The sequence below is a fragment of the Cebus imitator genome, unplaced genomic scaffold (assembly GCF_001604975.1).
Source record: "Cebus imitator isolate Cc_AM_T3 unplaced genomic scaffold, Cebus_imitator-1.0 Scaffold768, whole genome shotgun sequence".
Lineage (NCBI taxonomy): Eukaryota > Metazoa > Chordata > Mammalia > Primates > Cebidae > Cebus > Cebus imitator.
Window position 1 is genome coordinate 468,435 of NW_016108083.1, and position 18,784 is coordinate 487,218.

The 18,784-nt window shown below is 38.9% G+C and overlaps 1 protein-coding gene and 1 long non-coding RNA gene across 3 annotated transcripts in view; both read right to left on the bottom strand.

Moving 5' to 3' along the window:
• Positions 1 to 4,430, bottom strand: part of LOC119469684 — a 9,122-nt gene extending 4,692 nt beyond the window's left edge. The window contains exon 1 of the long non-coding RNA XR_005198519.1: positions 4,395 to 4,430. This is a non-coding gene — a long non-coding RNA (uncharacterized LOC119469684). The remainder of the gene's footprint in view (positions 1 to 4,394) is intronic.
• The window catches only part of LOC108297061 (lanC-like protein 3), a 107,140-nt gene that overhangs the window by 66,433 nt on the left and 21,923 nt on the right, over positions 1 to 18,784 (bottom strand). Inside the window, exons 2-3 of one of the 2 annotated variants that reach the window (XM_017519700.2) lie at positions 14,516 to 14,639; positions 9,274 to 9,402 (exon numbers count right to left, since the gene is read on the bottom strand). In XM_017519700.2, the coding sequence (XP_017375189.2) occupies positions 9,350 to 9,402; positions 14,516 to 14,639 (177 nt within the window). In that variant the 3' untranslated portion in view covers positions 9,274 to 9,349. Of the gene's footprint in view, positions 1 to 9,273; positions 9,403 to 14,515; positions 14,640 to 18,784 lie in introns of those variants that run through there. The other variant, XM_037735276.1, reaches the window with a different exon arrangement.

Here is an 18,784-nt window from a genome sequence, read left to right on the forward strand (position 1 = left end):
AAAAAAAAAAAAAAGCAGGGGTTGCAATCCTAGTCTCTGACAGAATGGACTTTAACAAAGATCCAAAGAAACAAAGAAGTGCATTACATAACAGTAAACGAATCAATGCAACAAGAAGAGCTAACTATCCTAAATATATATGCACCCAACACAAGAGCACCCAGATACATAAAGCAAGTTCTTAATGACTTACAAAGAGACCTAGACTCCCACACAATAATAGTGGGAGACTTTAACACTCTACTGTCAATATTAGACAGATCAACAAGACAGAAAATTAACAAGGACATCCAGGACTTGAACACAGATCTGGACCAAGCAGACCTAATAAACATCTAGAGAACTCTCCACCCCAAATCCACAGAATATACATTCTTCTCAGGATCACATTGCACTTACTCTAAAATTGACTACATAATTGGAAGTTAATCACTCCTCAGCAAATGCAAAAGAAGGGAAATCATAACAATCAGTCTCTCAGACCACAGTGCAATCAAATGGGAACTCAGGATTAAGAAACTCACTCAAAACTGCAAAACAACATGGAAACTGAACAACCTGCTCCTGAATAATGATAAATAATGAAATGAAGGCAGAAATACAGATGTTCTTTTAAACCAATGAGAATGAAGTCACAATGTACCAGAATCTCTGGGATACATTTAAAGAAGTGTCTAGAGGGAAACTTATAGCATGAAATGACCTCATGAGAAGCAAAGAAAGATCTAAAATTGTCACCCTATCATCACAATGAAAAAAACTAGAGGAGCAAGATCAAGCAAATTCAAAAACTAGAGGAAGACAAGAAATAAATAAAATCAGAGTAGAACTGAAGGAGACAGAGACACAAAAAACTCTTCAAAAAAATCAATGAATCCAGGAGCTGGATTTTGAGATCAACAAAATACATAAACTGATAGACAATAAAAAAGAAAAGAGAGAAGAATCCAATAGATGCATTAATAAAGATAAAGGGTATATTACTACCAATTCCACAGAAATACAAACTATCATCAGAGATTACTACAAACAACTATATGTACATTAATCAGTAAATCTAGAAGAAATTGATAAATTCCTGGACATTTACACCCTCCCAAGACTAAACCAGGAAGAAGTTGAATTCCTGAATAGACCAATAACAAGGGCTGAAGTTGAGGCAGCAATTAATAGCCTACCAACCAAAAAAAGTCAAGGTCCAGATGGGTTCACAGCCCAATTCTACCAGACATACAAAGAGGAGCTGGCACCACTGCTTCTGAAACTATTCCAAATAATACAAAAGGAGAAAATACCCCCTAACTCATTTTATGAGACCAGTATCATCCTGATATGAAAACCTGGCAGAGACGCAACTAAAAATGAAAATTTCAGGCCAATATCCATGATGAACATCGATGCAAACATCTTCAATAAAATACTGGAAAACCAAATGTAACAGCACATCAAAAAGCTTATCCATCATGATCAAGTAGGCTTCATCCTGGGGATGCAAGTCTGGTTCAACAAAGGCAAATCTATAAATGTAATCCATCGCATAAATAGAACCAAAGACACAAACCATGTGATTATCTCAATAGATGCAGAAAAGGCCTTTAACAAAATTCAACAACCCTTTATGCTAAAAACTCTCAATAAACTAGGTATCAATGGAATGTATCTCAAAATAATAAAAGCTATTTATGACAAACCCAAGCCAATATCATACTGAATGGGCAAAATTGGAAGCATTCCCTTTGAAAACTGGCACTAAGCAAGGGTGCCTTGTCTCACCATTCATATTGAACATAGTATTGAAAGTTTTAGAGCATTCAGGCAAAAAAAAAAAGAAATAAAATGTATTCAATTAGGAAAAGCGGAAGTCAAGCTGTCTCTATTTGCAGAAGACATGATGGTATATTAAGAAGACCCCATAATCTCAGCCCAAAACCTCCTTAAGATGATTAGCAACTTCAGCAAAATCTTAGGATACAAAATCAAAGTGCAAAAATCATAAGCATTCCTATACACTAATAACAGAAAAACAGAGAGCCAAATAATGAGCAAAATCCCATTCACAGTTGCCACAAAGAGAATAAAATACCTAGGAATACAAATAACAAAGGATGGGAAGGACCTCTTGAAGGAGAAATACAAACCACTGCTCAAGGGAATAACAGAGGACACAAGGAAACAAACAGATGGGAAAACATTTCACGCTCATGGTTAGGAAGAATCGATATTGAGAAAATGGCCATACTGCCCAAAGTAATTTATAGATTCAATGCTATCCCCATCAAGCTACCATTGACCTTCTTCACAGAATTAGAAAAAAAAGACTTTCGTATGGAATTGAAGAAGACTCCGTATAGCCAAGACAAAACAAAGCAAAAAGACCAAAGGTGAAGGCATCATGCTACCTGACTTCAAACTATACTACGAGGCTACAGCAAGCAAAACAGCATGGTACTGGTACCAAAACAGAGATATAGACCAATGGAACAGAGGCCTTGGAAGTAATATCACACATCTACAGCCATTTGATCTTTGACAAACCTGACAAAAACAAGCAGTGGGGAAAGGATTCCCCATTTAATAAATGGTGCTGGGAAAACTGGCTAGCCATGTGCAGAAAGCTGGAACTAGATCTCTTCCTTACACCTTATATAAAAATTAACTACAGATGAATTAAAGATTTCAACATAAGACCTAGCACCATAAAAACCCTGGAAGAAAACCTAGGCAATACGATTCAGGACATAGGCATAGGCAAAGACTTCATGACTATTAAACCAAAAGCAATGGCAAACAAAAGCCAAAACAGACACATGGGATCTATTTAAACTTAAGAGCTTCTGCATAGCAAAAGAAACAAACATTAGAGTGAACTGGCAAACAACAGAATGCGAAAAAAATTTTGCAAGCTACCCGGTTGACAAAGGGCTAATATCCAGAATATGGAAAGAACTGAAACAAATGTACAAGAAAACAACAACCCCATCAAACATGGGTGAACACACTTTTCAAAAGAAGACATTTATGCAGCCAATAAACATATGAAAAAATGCTCAACACCACTGGTCATTAGAGAAATGCAAATCAAAACCACATTGAGATACCATCTCATGCCAGTTAGAATGGCAATCATTAAAAAATCTGGAGACAACAGATGCTGGAGAGGATGCAGAGAAATAGGAACAATTTTACACTGTTGGTGGGAGTGTAAAATTAATTCAACCATTGTGGAAGACAGTGTGGCCATTCTCAAGGATCTAGAAATAGAAATACCATTTGACCCAGCAATCCCATTAGTGAGTATCTACTCAAAGGATTATAAATCATTCTGTTATAAAGACACATGCACACATATGTTCATTGTAGCACTGTTTACAATAGCAAAAACCTGGAACCAACCCAAATGCCCCTCGATAACAGACTGGATGTGGCACATATACACCATGGAATACTATGAAGCCATAAAAAAGGATGAGTTCGTGTCCTTTTCAGGGACATGGATGAATCTGGAAATCATCATTTTCAGCAAACTGACATGAGAACATAAAACTAAATACCCATGTTCTCACCCATAAGTGGGTGTTGAACAATGGGAACACATGGACACAGGGAGAGGAACATCACACACTTGAGCCTGTTGAGGGGTAGAGGGCTAGGGGAGTGATAGCAGGGGGCAGGGAGATTGGGGAGGGGTAACATTGGGAGAAATACCTCATGTAGGTGATGGGGCGATGGAGGCAGCACACCACCATGGCATGTGTATACCTATGTAACAATCCTACAAGATCTGCACATGTACCCTAGAACTTAAAGTATAATAAAAATATATATATTCAATGCCTTGTGTTTCCATTATACATATATCCATTTAGAACTTACTGCGTACTGATTGAGAATCTGTATGTGGTACTGCAGATATAATAATGGCCAGAATACTATTGCTTTTAAGTAAAACACAAACTACTTGAAGATAGAAGCATGCAAATCATCACTTATAAAGTATTTTAATATCCCCTTCTTAATTTGAACTCATGTTTTAGCTAAGCATAACTCTTTGTCAAAAATAATATTTAGATAAACACTGTTGGCCTTCAATTGACATATGAATTTATAAGGTCATATTCTATATATTATTTGTTATATATAAGATATTCCTGTAACCAAAGTGTTTAAAAGCATATTAAAATAAAGAAATCCTTTTTCAAGGGGGAAAAAAAAAAAAAACTTCCCAAGGACCCCTTTTCCCCTCTATCTACCTAAAATAATTTCTTAATAACTCCTACAACAGTTACAAAGTTATTTACTTGGTGCATGCCCTAGGGAGAGGATATTTCCTGTTGTAGATGAAGTGTGAATTGGCTTTATGTTCCCTGCTTCCAGACACTATTTTCTTGCCTCACCATGACAATTTACAAATGCCATGGCAATGTCAGGAAGTTACCTTAAAAGGGGAGGTATGAATATTCCACCCCTTGTTTAGCAAATCATCAAGAAATAAGCATAAAAATGGGCAACCAGCCACCCTCAGGGCTGCTCTGTTTATGGAATAGCCATCCTCTTATTCCTTTACTTTCTTAATAAACTTGCTTTTACTTTGCACTGTGGACTCACCCTGAATTCTTTCTTGCATGAGATCCAAGAACTCTCTCTTGAGGTCTGGATCGGGACCCCTTTCCTGTAATACAAGGAAGAACTAGGCATCTCCATCGTGTTAGGTCCCCCAAAGATGGTAGCACTGTTGTCAAGGCATTATGAACTCTGTTACCTGCATGTATGCCTCCAGATGGCTCTCCTGGAGCCTGAAAGTCTGAAACAGTAAGAAGACCACAAAGAAGGAGGACAACAGGTTCCTATTCCAGCCTACTAATCAACCCACTGAGTCAATGACAACCAACCCTAAACTGTAACTTTCCACTCATTGCCCCAACCTATAAAGCCTGCTTTGCCCCACACCTCCATGCTGACTCCCTTTTCGGACTCAGCCTGCTCACACCCAGGTGAATACACAGCTTTGTTGCTCACACAAAGCCTATTTGGGTTGCCTTTTCAGTCAGATGTGTGCTTACCATTTGGTGTCAAAATCCAGGATAGGGGAACTCCTTCAGATCTATCCCATTCTCCTTCCTTGAAGAGTCTACCATTGACCTTGGAAACTCAGACTGGCCTATAAAATTCCTGCCTTTGTCTTCAGATGAGGTAAACAATCTCCATTTCTCTTTAAACCATTCCTCTTCCTAAATAGAGACAAAGATGACACCACCTATCTGTGTTTCAAAAATCCAATATTAGTCACAGACTTTCCTTGGGAAAGCAGTCTTCCCTTGGTGTCTGGTCAACAATGGGAACCCACCTTGGCCTTTCACCAGTTGCATAGCCCAGAACCCCAGTTGGGGACACCTGCTGAGGGTCCTAGTGGTTGCTCTCCTCCTCATCTCTATCTTTCTATTCAATCATCTCTAGTCTATCATGGGCAATCTTCTGCCCTCCATCCTTCCTTCTTTCCCTCTGGCCTGTGCCTCAAGAACCTTAAACCCCTTCAAACTTTCACCTGATCTAAAGCCTATATGTCTAATTTTTTTCTGTAACACAGCCTGGCCTCAATATAAATTAGACAATGGCTCCCAACAGCCAGAAAATGGCACTTTCAATTTCTCTATTTTGTGGGACTTAAACAATTTTTGTCACAGAATGGGCAAATGGTCTGAAATGCCCTATGTCCAGACATTTTTTTACACTCCAATCCCTCCCTAATCTCTACTCTTAATGTGACCCATCCCAAATTTTCCCTTCTCTCCCTTCTGTCTACCTCTCCTGTCTCTTCCAGTGACTCAGAATCCTCCTTGTCCATCAACCCTTCCAACATTTCTCCTCCCTACCTGTTCGAACCAGGTTCTAATCCAGGCCCTGACCTCCCCCCGCCAGAGCCTCCTTCCTTTACCTCTGCCTGCAACCCACCTCCTTATGCCCCTCCTATCACTTCCCCACCTCATACCCAGCTCAGCTTAGTTTAGTCCTGTGGCTAACTACCCTGCCCCTGTCCAACAATTTCCCCTTTGCAAAGTGGCTGGAGCTGAAGGAATAGTCCAGGTACATGTTCCTTTCTCTCTGTCTGACCTCTCCCAAATCAGTCAGTGTCTAGGCTCTTTCCTGTCAGACTGCACCATATATATACAAGAATTTCAATACTTAACCAAGTCCTATAATCTCACCTGGAGTGACTTAAATGCCATCCTTACTTCTATTCTCACCCCTGAAGAACAGGAACAGATTTAGACCCTAGGTCAGTCTAATGCTGATTACTGCTGGCACCTTGAGCCTAGCTTTCAGGAAGGCACCAAGGCAGTACCCCATGAAGACCCTCAATGGGACTACCAGACAGGGTCCCCTAGCATAGCCAAGTGAGATTACATGATCTTTTTTCTAGTTAAAGGGCTTCAGAGGGTAGCATATAAGGCTGTCAATTATGATAAACTAAAGGAAACCACTCAGAATAAGATAAAAATCCTGCTCAGTTTATGGCCCATCTAGATGCCACCCTCAGGTAATAATATAGCATTAGATCCTGAAGGCCGCCTTATTCTTAATATGCATTTTATCACCCAATCAGCCGCTGACATTAGAAAAAAGCTACAGAAATTAGAGTCCGACCCTCAAACTCCACAACAGGAATTAACCTCACCTTCAAGGTGTTGAATAATAGGGAAAAAGCTTCCTCGCAGCAGCACATCTCAGAACCACAGATGCTTGCCTCTGCCATAAGACAAACCCCAGCCATACAACCAGCTCACAAAGACTTCAAAGCACCCAGACTGCATTATCCCACCGCCCCTCCCAGACCTTGCTTCAACTGTAAAAAATCTGGCCACTGGGTCAATGAATGCCTGCAGTCTGGGATTCCTCCTAAGCCCTGCCCCCACTGGAAGTCAGACTTTCTGACTCATTGCTGCTCCCAGAGCTCCTGCAGCTCCAACCCAAAGCTCCCTGAAATGAATCCTTCCCAGATCTCCTCGGCTTGGTGGCTGAAGACTGATGCTGCCTGAACATCTCAGAGGCCCCCTGGACCATCACAGAAGTCGAGCTTTGGGTAACTCTTATGGTGGAGGGTAAGTCCATCCCCTTCTTAATTGACATGAGGGCCACCCACTCCACACTGCATTCTTTTCAAGAACCTGTCTCCTTGGCCTCCCTAACTGTTGTGGGAATTGACAGTTACTGTTACGGGACTAAACTGCAAGGCTTCCAGGCCTCTCATAACTCTCCAGGTCTGGTGTCAATTAGGCCAGCACTCCTTTCCACATTCTTTCCTAATCATCCCCACTTGTCCAGTTCTCCTGTTAGGCTGAGATATCCTAACAAAATTGTCTGCCTCCTTAACTATTCCTGGGCTACAGCCACACCTCATTGCCACCCTCCTCCTGAACCTGTACCTCCCTCAGTAGCTCCCCTTATGTCCCCCTACCTTAACCCTAGAGTCTGGGACACCACCTCCCCATCCCTTGCTAGAAGTCACTCACTCTCCAGCTCAAAAAGGACTGGACCATCCTCCTACCCCTTGCATTCCTCTGGATTCAAGCCACATCCCAAGAATCCACCAGGTACAGCCCATTCAAACTCCTAGATGGCCGTACCTTTGTGCTTGGACCCAACCTTATCCAAACACCAGCTTACTTGGAGACTATCTCCCAGTCCTCCAACAGGTCAGACATAAAATCCACCAGGCTGATATTTTCTCTTACCCACTCCAGATATCCAGCCATATTAGAACATCCTAGCCGTATGGTAAGTTCTAATAAAAAGCTTAACCCCTCAGTCTCTACATCCTCAGTGGACCGGCCCCTTTCTGGTTGTCTACAGCACCCCAACCACTGCCTGCTTGCAAAATCCCCCCCAGTGGGTACACCACTCCAGGATAAAGCTGTGTCCACCACACGAGCAACCTGACTCTCCCACCCCATCTTGGAAGTCGCAAGTACTCTCCCCAGCTTCTCTGAAACTTATCCAAATTCCTGAAGAAACTTGAATGCCCTGCTCCTGTCTATCTTGCCACTTCACCCTCTTCCTCCATTCTGTTTCCCAAGACATTTCCTGGTTCCACCCTCAGGCTGCAACCCCTAATTCTCCTGTAGATGAAATAAATAACCTTCTTTTCCAAGATACCCTTTGTAACTTCTCCCCAGATGAAGTACAACTGTTTACTTTCCTACTCATTCTTTGTCTGCCTATTCCTTCTGTTCCCTTGGCTGCTGCACATAATTGCACCTCCCCTTCCTATTATTCCCAACTACCTCTACAAATCCATTAACTCATTCTTTGCTAAACCAATCCAATCCAACCCTAGCAAAAGGTTGCTGGCTTTCCATCTCTCAGCTACAACTTATACTGCCACTCCCGTCCCTGCAAAAACTTGGGTTCTTATTCACCTAACCTAACACTCTTGCTATGAAGGAAGAAGCCCCTTCCAACTTTTAAATATGCAGTCACTAGCCAAATTCTCCATCAATGGCATGACCAAACATACCCTGACAGGACATGCGGTACAGCTTCTGCACTCCTACATTTCCAACCTCACTCCATACATAGGTAATAACAAACCCATACATTTATGTAACCATAAATACTGTTTTAACTTTTCAGGCCCCTTTAAGCTTCCAAAGCAATCTATCCTCAGGCCTACCTCTTGGCTACCTACTATGCCATCAATGCAGATTTACCTTACAACTCCAAGCCCCAACTAACTATCAAGACTTTCTGGTCATCCAAACTGCTCATTTAGTTGACCTGCCCGCTTTACAGAACCCCCAAAAGTCAGCACCACCTCTCTGCTTAACAATCAATCCGGTTTTTGTCTTGGCAGACATACATCTTGCATGAATATTCACTCCTGGACCCATTGTAACACAGCTCCCACAACTAATGAATGCCTTCTTATACCCACTTTTAATCACTCATCTGAACGGCTCCTAGTAAATACAAAACGGTGCCTTCTCCAGTGGAAAAACAAAACAAATGGAGCCATTCACATTATCACAACAACCACTTTCCAGCCACTTGCCGAAGCCATCTTAGCAGGAACCCTAGGCATATAGGAACATGAAAATAATAAACTCACACAGCTCTTCAATATATACAACCAGTTCTGCTTACCCAGCCAAGGAATATTTTTCTTGTGTGGGACCTCAACTTACCTCTGCCTCCCCACTAACTGAACCAGCGCCTACACCCTAGTCTTTCTAAGCCCCAAAATGGACATTGCCCCAGGAAACCAAAGTTTACCTTTCTGCTTGTTCCCTCAGCTTCCATAAGTTCTCAGGCAGAGATTTTTGAAATTCCACACGGCAAACATTTTTTTCTTCTCTCAAAAGATGGTAAACATATTTAAATTTGGAGCAGAGAAAACAAACAGGATAACTGCAGAATGAGAAGGAAACTACTGAGATTATAAAATACAGATCCAATGAAATTTTTCTTCTAAACCAGAACTAATAAATATCATGGATGATTTATTGACCCAATATCAATAAATGGCCTGATGGACTTCGTAGTACTTTGGAGATGTAAATCTGATCCTGTCTTTGAAATGGTAACATCTAGGTTTTTAACTAAACAACCTTCCAGTTGAGCTCACATCTGAAACAAGTTAAAATATTTTAAAATGCTTAAACTGCCTGCCTTGGATTCCTTACAGCATTGACAAAAAAGCACCTCACCCTGTGGTCTAGTAGCTAAGATTCTGTGCTTTTAGGACTGGGGCCCAGGTTCCATTCTCTTTCTGGAAACCAGCTTCATTCATTTTAAAGTTATTTTTATGATTCTTGACCTTTTGGGGTACCTATTTGTTACTGATCCTTTATGCTTCCATAGACATCCTTTGATTCCCTGTCTTTGTAACTCTTTCATATAGGGCTTTTGGGCCTTCATGTGAAGGTGCTCAGCTGAGAAGCTGAGATCCTCTAAAATATGGCTGGACAGAAATGTGGGTTTGACTCCATTTGTAACTAGGAAGACTTTTCTTTCTTTGAGCTCTGTTTGGGTTGTTCTTGATCTTGTGAGGACTGCTTTGCCTCTTATGTGTTAAGCGCGCATCTGATTGAAGAGGCAACCCAAACAAGCTTTGTATGAGCAACAAGGCTGTTTATCCAGGTGTGAGTGGGCTAAGTTTGAAAAGGGAGTCAGTCAGCATGGAAGTGGAGGGCAGGTTAAGTTACATGCAAAGCACTGTCAAATAAGAAATAATGATTAACTTTCTTCAGCCTATATTTTAATGAATGTTATGAATATATGTTCCAAAATTGCATGGGAATTCTAAAATTCTAATATGTCTGAGTATATGCTATCAATCATAATTATGGTTAAGTTATTGTAGACCACAGAAATAACCATATTTCCTTGTCAATTGTGTCTTCAACTGTGACTATTTAAAGCCATTTCCATAGTTAATTGCTTTATTCTGATGCAGTTTCTGAAAACTTCACAAGCATGCAACATCCAAGAATATGATATATTTAAGGAGGTTCAGGAAAGGATGGAAAGGACCCTGAGAAGCACTCCTCAGTACAGGTTTCTAATAACTTTAGAATCACATCATTTGGACTGGGTAAGAATTCCTAGAACTTTAATGAAGATACTGACTAGTATATAAAACTGCTCACCAAAGCATAACAAACATACCAAGAAAGTATTTTGCATATTTTCATGCTAAATCAGTCAGTACTGAAAATGTTTAGATATGCAATTTGAATGAACTCCATACTCTAAGTAAAATTACCTATGATAGCCCATCAGTTATGAGTGCTATGCACCAAAATTAGAGAAACAACTGGTATTCAAGCAGACATAAGTCTATTGTTAAGCATAGGCTCATGGAAAACCAGGATGGCTGTCTTGTCCTTCCTGAGTCCTTAAAGCTATTGTTATTAAAAGTTCTAAATCCAAATTAAATACATATATTGGTGTGGTGACTTCTAAGTTGCTAAAATAGTTTATGACCAATGTTTGGTTTGTCAAACCCATATTCTTGGGAACATAAATAAAAACCTCAGGTATATTCTACTATTTGATGGGCTATTTAAATACTTCTAAAGGGATTTCATCCAATTGTCATTTTCAATGCATGTTTTCTGGTTATACAAAACTTTACCATGCAAGGAAGCTGATGTTATAACAGTAGCTTATTATTCCAAAGTGTATTTTCACCAGAAAGTTTTTAATGGTTCACTGACTGAGATCGACCTCCTCACAATATAGAACCCAAAGATTAGACATTCTAAGAACATAATTGAAAGACTATCCTCGCCATCCACACTGCAGCAAAACTTCTGAACCTCGAACCTTGGGTTCATAATCTCACAACTTAGAGGAGTCCCTCCTCACTCTCGGAACTATACACACATTGGAAAACTTAAGATAAAGCTAATCAAGGAAGCTTCTCCTCAGAAGAAAGTGGCATCCTTGATGTGGACAGCTTTGTCCCAACATCACAGATCAAAACTTCTCTACTATCATGAGACTGTCATCTTTGAATAGTTTTTCACTTACTTATGCCTCTATGAATGATAGAAATGAAAGGGGATCTACTGTGTGCACTTATGGGGTATTCCTTCATTTGTGAAAAAATTTGCAGCCAGCCTTATACATGGATAACCTTGTGCCTTGATAGATGGAAGATGAAGGCCTAATGTAGTTGAGAAATTTTAATGGTACATACATTGCCTCACAGTCGGTCAGAAACAGAACACTGGTCCACTCCTCTTAACCTACATCATAGGCTAAAAAGAACACTGCCAGGAGATCTTCGCTCTTCTGAAGGACATTGTTTGTTAAGTTCTTATTTCCGTGGTTTAGAGTAAATGAGGTAATAACTAGAAATTTATCCCCCATGATATACTTTATAGCAGATTCTACTATAGAGGCTATGGTTACATAACAGACTTTAAATTCTCTTGTGAAAGTTATGATAAACAATAGAATTACTCTGGATTACTAACTGGCTAAACAGATGTATCTGTGCAGCTGCTGGCAATTCTTCTTGCCCCTGAAGAAATACATCACATCCAATATTACAGAGATTAAGTCATAGGGTATTAATAAAGAGACTGCTTAAAGTAAGTAGACTCTTCATTTAGCTCCTTCTTTGGTCTATTTGATTTCAGTTGGTTTGGTTTATGGGGAACCTGGCTAAGGAGCAGACTCCAACTCTTGGTATTATCATCCTGACACTCTTAATAGTAGTTTCCCTGGTATACTGTGTTCTCTCAAAAATTTTAAATACTTCCATGCAGCCATCTCTAGAATGTCAAATGTTCTCTATTCAACTGGAATGACAAGAGCTGAAAGAAATATGTAACCATACATCTACACCATGGAATATTATACAGCCATCAAAAACGATGAGTTTATGTCCTTTGTAGGGACATGGATGAACCTGGAAACCATCATTATCAGCAAACTGACAGAAGAGCAGAAGATCAAACACCGCATGTTCTGACTCATAGGCGGATGTTGAACAATGAGAACACATGGACACAGGGAGGGGAGCACTACACACTGGGGTCTGTTGAGGGGAAATAGGGGAGGGACAGTGGGGGGTGGGGAGTTGGGGAGAGATAGCAAGGGGAGAGATGCCACATGTAGGTGATGGGGAGGAAGGCAGCAAATCACACTGCCACGTGTGTACCTATGCAACAATCTTGCATGTTCTTCACATGTACCCCAAAACCTAAAATGTAATAAAATAAAATAAAAAAAGAAATATGTGACCATAAAGGCCCTGTAATCCATGAATGACATGCTGATACCAGAAATCCAAAATGATGGCAACTGAGAGTGGTGCTAAGGCCCTAATGTTTGGTCACACTCTCCCCATGCGAGAATCTGACCAAAAGGCGGGAGCTTTAAAACAAATTCTGGGAGGCTATTGTTTGCTCTGACAGACCAGACCAAACAAAAATGGAATCACTTATGCTAAATGTGACATAATCAAACTAAGACATTAAGGAAACACACAGATTTTAGAACAGACCACATTTTGTTTCTCCCTTCTCCCCTGTAAAAAGGACATTGTAGCATAAGTAGGTACTCTCTATTCTAGCCCTTACAAAAAATAACCTTACGACCTTGTTTCCACCTTACAAAACCCACTGTTCTGCTATTTCCCAGTGGGTTTCAAAACAGAGTAAGTACATTTACAATGGTGATAGTGACATCAATGACTAAAGTTTTGATAATTCTCTCAAAATTAAGTGGATGACCAAAAGAGGGGAATTGTTAAATCAAGTTTAGCCTAAAGCTACCTCCTTATGTATTCTAAGTTCAGCCTAAAAGTTTATCTGTACATCATGAACTATAACCTAAATGGAATTATAGACTGCAGCTTGCTCTTGTGCCAATCACTGAGTTTTGGCCAATGAATGGTGGCTAATTGTTTAAACCATGTTCAAATAAGGCAAATGCTGAGGTGTGACCAACCCCGCTGTTTCTGTACCTCACTTCCATTTTCTACATGGCATTTCCTTTTTCTGTCCATAGATCTTCTTCTACATGTGGCTGCACTGGAGTCTCGAGCCTTCTCTGGCACAGGAGTCTGCCTGATTTGCAAATCATTCTTTGCTAAATTAAATTCTTAAATTTAATTTAGCTAAAGTTTTTAACAGTATACATGGTCAAGTAATTTTCTACAAGGCCACCGAGAAGAACAAGGTGGAAAGAGTAGTCTTTCCAATAAATGGTGCTGGGAAAACTGGATATCCACACACACAACAATGAAACTGGTCTCTTATCTTATACCATACACAAAAATCAACTCAGAGCCAGTTGTGTTAAAACACACACATATATGCATGTTCAACCACACTCACAGAAAATTGCGTGAAGCCCTAATAGAGTGAGATACAAGATGTATTTCTCTTTTAGCACATGTGATATCACTTCCATAGCATCTAGTGTTATTTTTGTGCTGCCCAGGACTGGATCTTTATACAATAGCTATAAAGTAATGTAATTTTCAGCTATGGAGCAGTTCTATAGAATTTTCACCACTGCCTTGTGCTTTCCTATCCATGCTCTCTTTAAATAGCATGTAGTCTAAAGAATGGTGAAGAAGAGTATTCTCAGAGTGGGAAGGGAAGCCCAAATATGTCTTTTCCTTTGTATGAGAAGTAAAACCTTTTAAAATACCATCAACATCTATTAACTTCCTTCTTACTTTGTCTATCATTAAGCAAAGCAATGATGTTATCTACAACCTTCTAGAACAAAACATTGTGTGAATCACATCCTTCCCCCTGGCCAAGGTGATAAATCCTAGCTCAGCAGAGTCCTATGGAAACAGGGCTCTCAAAGACAGTCCAGTACACAGGAAAGCGAACCCACAGAATGATATTAGTTAAAAGCAACTTTCACCAGAATTCCTAACAAGGGTAATTTTTAATTGCTAGCAGTGTACATAATTCAGTGATGCAGATTTCAAATATACATCAAAAAGGTACACAAATCTGTGTAAACTTTTAATTCCCAATATACTTACTTTTTAAATTTTTATTTTCAAAAGCTTGTCTCGCTTCTTTGAATATGCAGACTTCCTCTTTGTATTTGCCATCAATGTTGGGTAGCATTTTAATACTGAATTGGCTTTTTTCCTGTGAAGAAAACTAAAAAGATATATAATTATAAGCAAAAAAAAAAATTTTTTTTGAGGCAGTGTCTCAGTCACCCAGGCTGCAGCACAGTGGTGATTATGTCTTACTGCACTCTTGACCTCCCAGGCTCAGGTAATCCTCCCACCTCACCCTCCTGAGTAGCTGGGACCACAGGTGTGTACCACCAAAACAGCTGGCTAATTTTTATTTATTTATTTATTTTTTTGTAGAGACTGGGTTTTGCCATGTTGTTCAGATGGTTTTGAACTCCTAGGCTCAAGGAATCTGCCCACCTCAGCCTCCCAAAGTGCTGAGATTACAGGTGTGAGCCACCACACCTGGCTGAGAGTAATTAAAAAAAAAATCCCACATGACAATATACCAGATGAAAACTGCTATGTACTCTCTAGAAAACAGCCAGCATCATAAACCTCTTTCTTAGAGTCAGAAATGGAGTAACACTTAACTCCAAAGCACTGCATCTGCTATCTTCCTCATCATGTGAGTACCTCCTTTCAGTAGCAGTTGCCCTGAGCAGGCACAGTGACATAATTAACTGTGTTATATTCAGACATTAGCACATTCCTGAAACCAAGGGTGTTTATGATAGCAGTATTTATACTCTTTAGTATAAGTAGATAGCCCAAGGCATTCTGCTGTTGGAAAGGAGCAGCCAAATCAAAACCCAGCCTCTAGACAATGTCTTTGTCCTGCTACCTAAACATAAATAAAACTTCAACTGGCCTATATAATATAAACCCAGAGAACCATTAGTTTTATGAAAAGATAGGTGACAAAACAACATTGAGGAGTTAAGATACATTTGGCCAAACCCATTCCAAAAAAGAAATAATAATTTCTTTTTAAATAAAATTTAATTATGTATAATGTGACATTTTAACACATGCAACCCTATTCCACTGCCCCTCAGAAAAAGAAAATTCTTCTCTGTGATATATGAAGATAGAGCCACATAGATAATCAAAATGTATACCCGTGATTCCCTGTGCAGTAAATAAGGCAGTAGCTATATATGCGCTCATGGAGAATTATTTTTACTTTTCTATACAAGTAAACATAAAATGTACTTCAATTACATATATCTAAAAAGAAATCTTTTTTTTTGTTTTTATACATAAATAAAATGCCACCAGAATTAAATTCCTGTTAATATAAAAGGCTTACAACATTTCTTGATCTTATAAATTTCTAACTTATGAAAAGTCACATTAGTGCAAGATTTTAAAAAATTTTTATTTTCCAAAGGACTTTTTAAAATATTCATTTTCCAGAGAACATTTTGAGATAAATGAAAAACAGAAGTGCTTTTTTGTAGAAAAAAAATGTCTACTCAATGAATTTAAATTTTACTTAATTATAGATATGTATATTTCACATAATAGAAAACAGATTCTTCACCTAGTATTTTTTTTAAATATCCAAATTGGAATCAGCTAGATGACACACAATAACAACAATAGTAGGCCCACAATGAATGTTTCCATCCTTCCATACTTCATAAGCATAGCCATCCATAAACAGACTTCAAGCATGGCTGAGTAAAGAGGTCACTGAGTTACCTTTGCATAAAGCAATGATAAACTAAATAAAATTGTCAAAGAAAAACATTTAAGTATTCTGGAAAAAGGCAAATTGAAAGTGTTTATTCAAGAAATACAGTGGATTTGTGGCATTATTAGCCTAAACTCCTGCCATGCTGCCTCCCTACCCCTAACTCTGTGGTGTAGCACTTATACTGTGGTATAGCAGCAGACTTTAAGCCTAGATGATAGAAAGGGCCGATTTTAAAGTAAAATCTATGCTTAGGGATGTTGTTGAAAACAGTAACTGTTTTAGTGGCAAACAATCGAGAAAGATCAACATCACAGCTAAATTGGGGTTGCAATATGGGTTGGGGTGAGCTACAGATAAGAAAATCAGCTGTAAATTTAACAGAGAGATCCAGCAATAAGACAGCCATAATGAACTTTAAGAAGCTCCCATATATCTCAACTGTTAGGAAGGGCTATATTCACTCAGGAAAATCCAGCGATTGCCCTAGCTAGCAACTTGTCCCTGGCTGTATGTGAAGCCTTGCATATTCAAAAAGTAAAAGCCAAGGCGGATTTGTAAACTTTCTGAACTTTGAATGTGACTATATTTGGAGATAGGACCTTTATGGAAGTAATTAATGTTAGATGTCATCATAAGGATGGGATACCCATTCAATAGGACTAGTGTTCTTAGAGTGCATATGCACTTGCTCTCTTGCTTTCTCTCTATTATATGAAGACAGAACAATTATCTGGAGATACTGGAGAGAAGCCAATATCCTAAGCCAAGAGAAGAGGCCTTAGTATGACTCTTACCTTTCCAGCACCTTGATCTTGGACTTCCTAGCCTCCCTAATGGTGAGAAATAAATTTCTGTTAAGTCACCCAGTCTATGGCACTTTGATAATGTACCTCAAACTGACTAAGACAGGGTATTTAAGGACAAAATCTGACAAACTGAAGGCTGACCATGCTGTACTGCCAGGAAAGCTCTAGGTGTCAAGGTTTAAAGATTAAAAAAAAATAATAATAAGACTTTAAAAAAATAAGTAGAGACATTAGTAGCTACATACTACAAGAGAGACAGACTCTATAGAATGAATATGGGCAAAATCTGTAGCTGCTGCAATACAATATCAAAAATGTTCACTTCTAAAAAACAATTCTAAGACAAGCAAAGAAGCAAGAAACTGACTTGTACACAGGAAATAAAGCAATAGATGAAAACTATCCTGGAAGAAGCTGAAAAATTAGAAGGCAAAGATGTCAAACCAACTTTTATAAATATATTCAAAACTAAGGAGCCATATTTAAAGATGTATCCCAAAACCTAAAATGCAATTAAAAAAAAGTTGAAATAAAAAGTACTAAGACAAGCAGCTGTCAAATAGAAAATAAAGATACAGAAAATACAAAAATTATCGAGTATGAAAGTATAATAACTGAAATGGAAAAATATCACTATAGAGGCTTAAAAGCAGATTTGAACTAGCAAAGAAAGAATCCAAAAATTTGAAGGTAAATCACTAGAGAAAACTGAATGGAGACTCACAGACCAGTGGAATACATCAAGCACACCAATCAATATATGAATAATTGGAGTCCTAGAATGAGAGGAGCAAGAAAGAAGAAAAGATTTTGAAGAAATAATGTGTGAAAATCTCCCAAATTTAATGAAAAACAATCTCATCTAACCTGATCAACCAAATACCATTTTAAAAAATACAGAGATATGGCTGGGCATGATGGCTCATCCCTGTAATCCCAGCACTTTGGGAGGCCAAGTTGGACAGATCACCTGAGGTCAGGAGTTTGAAACCAGCCTGGTCAACATGGCAAAACCCTGTCTTTACTAAAAATATAAAAATTAGCTTGGTGTAGTGGCAGGTGCCTGTAATCCCAGCTACTTGGGAGGCTGAGGCATGAGAATCGCTTGAATCCAGGACACAGAGGTTGCAATGAGCCGAGATCATGCCACTGCACTCCAGCCTGGGCAACAGAAGGAGACTGTTTCAAACACACACACACACACAGATCTATCGCTAGACATGCCATACATTTTTGAAAGAGAGAAAAAGAAAAATGATTCAACACATAGAAGGAAACCACATTGAGAACATAAACTAATGTCTCGTTAGAAACAGTATCATCAGAAACAATGGAGGCCAGAAAGCATTTGAGATATTCGAAGTGCTGAAAGGGAAGAAAAAATTACCAACCAAGAATACTATATAAGCAAAACTATCATTTAAAAATGAAGACAAAATAATGACATTCCCCAATAAAGGAAGGCTATTAGAAATCACTGCTAACAATCTTGCCTTGTTAAAAAAAAAAAAAAAAAAAAATCTAAGGTTCTTCTATCTGAAAGAAAACAAGAGCACAGAGTAACTAGAATACACAAAGAGCTAAAGACCACAGGGAAATATAAAATGCTGCATACATTTTTCTGTTTTCTTAACTGTCACAAGCTAGGCATAATTCCCATTTTATAATGTACAAGTAGTAGAATTTTACCATCTTTTGGCTGTCAAAAGGCAGATTGTAAGTGAAAATATGACAATATTCATGACACACCAAGTATCCTGTCCTTCAAATACTTAA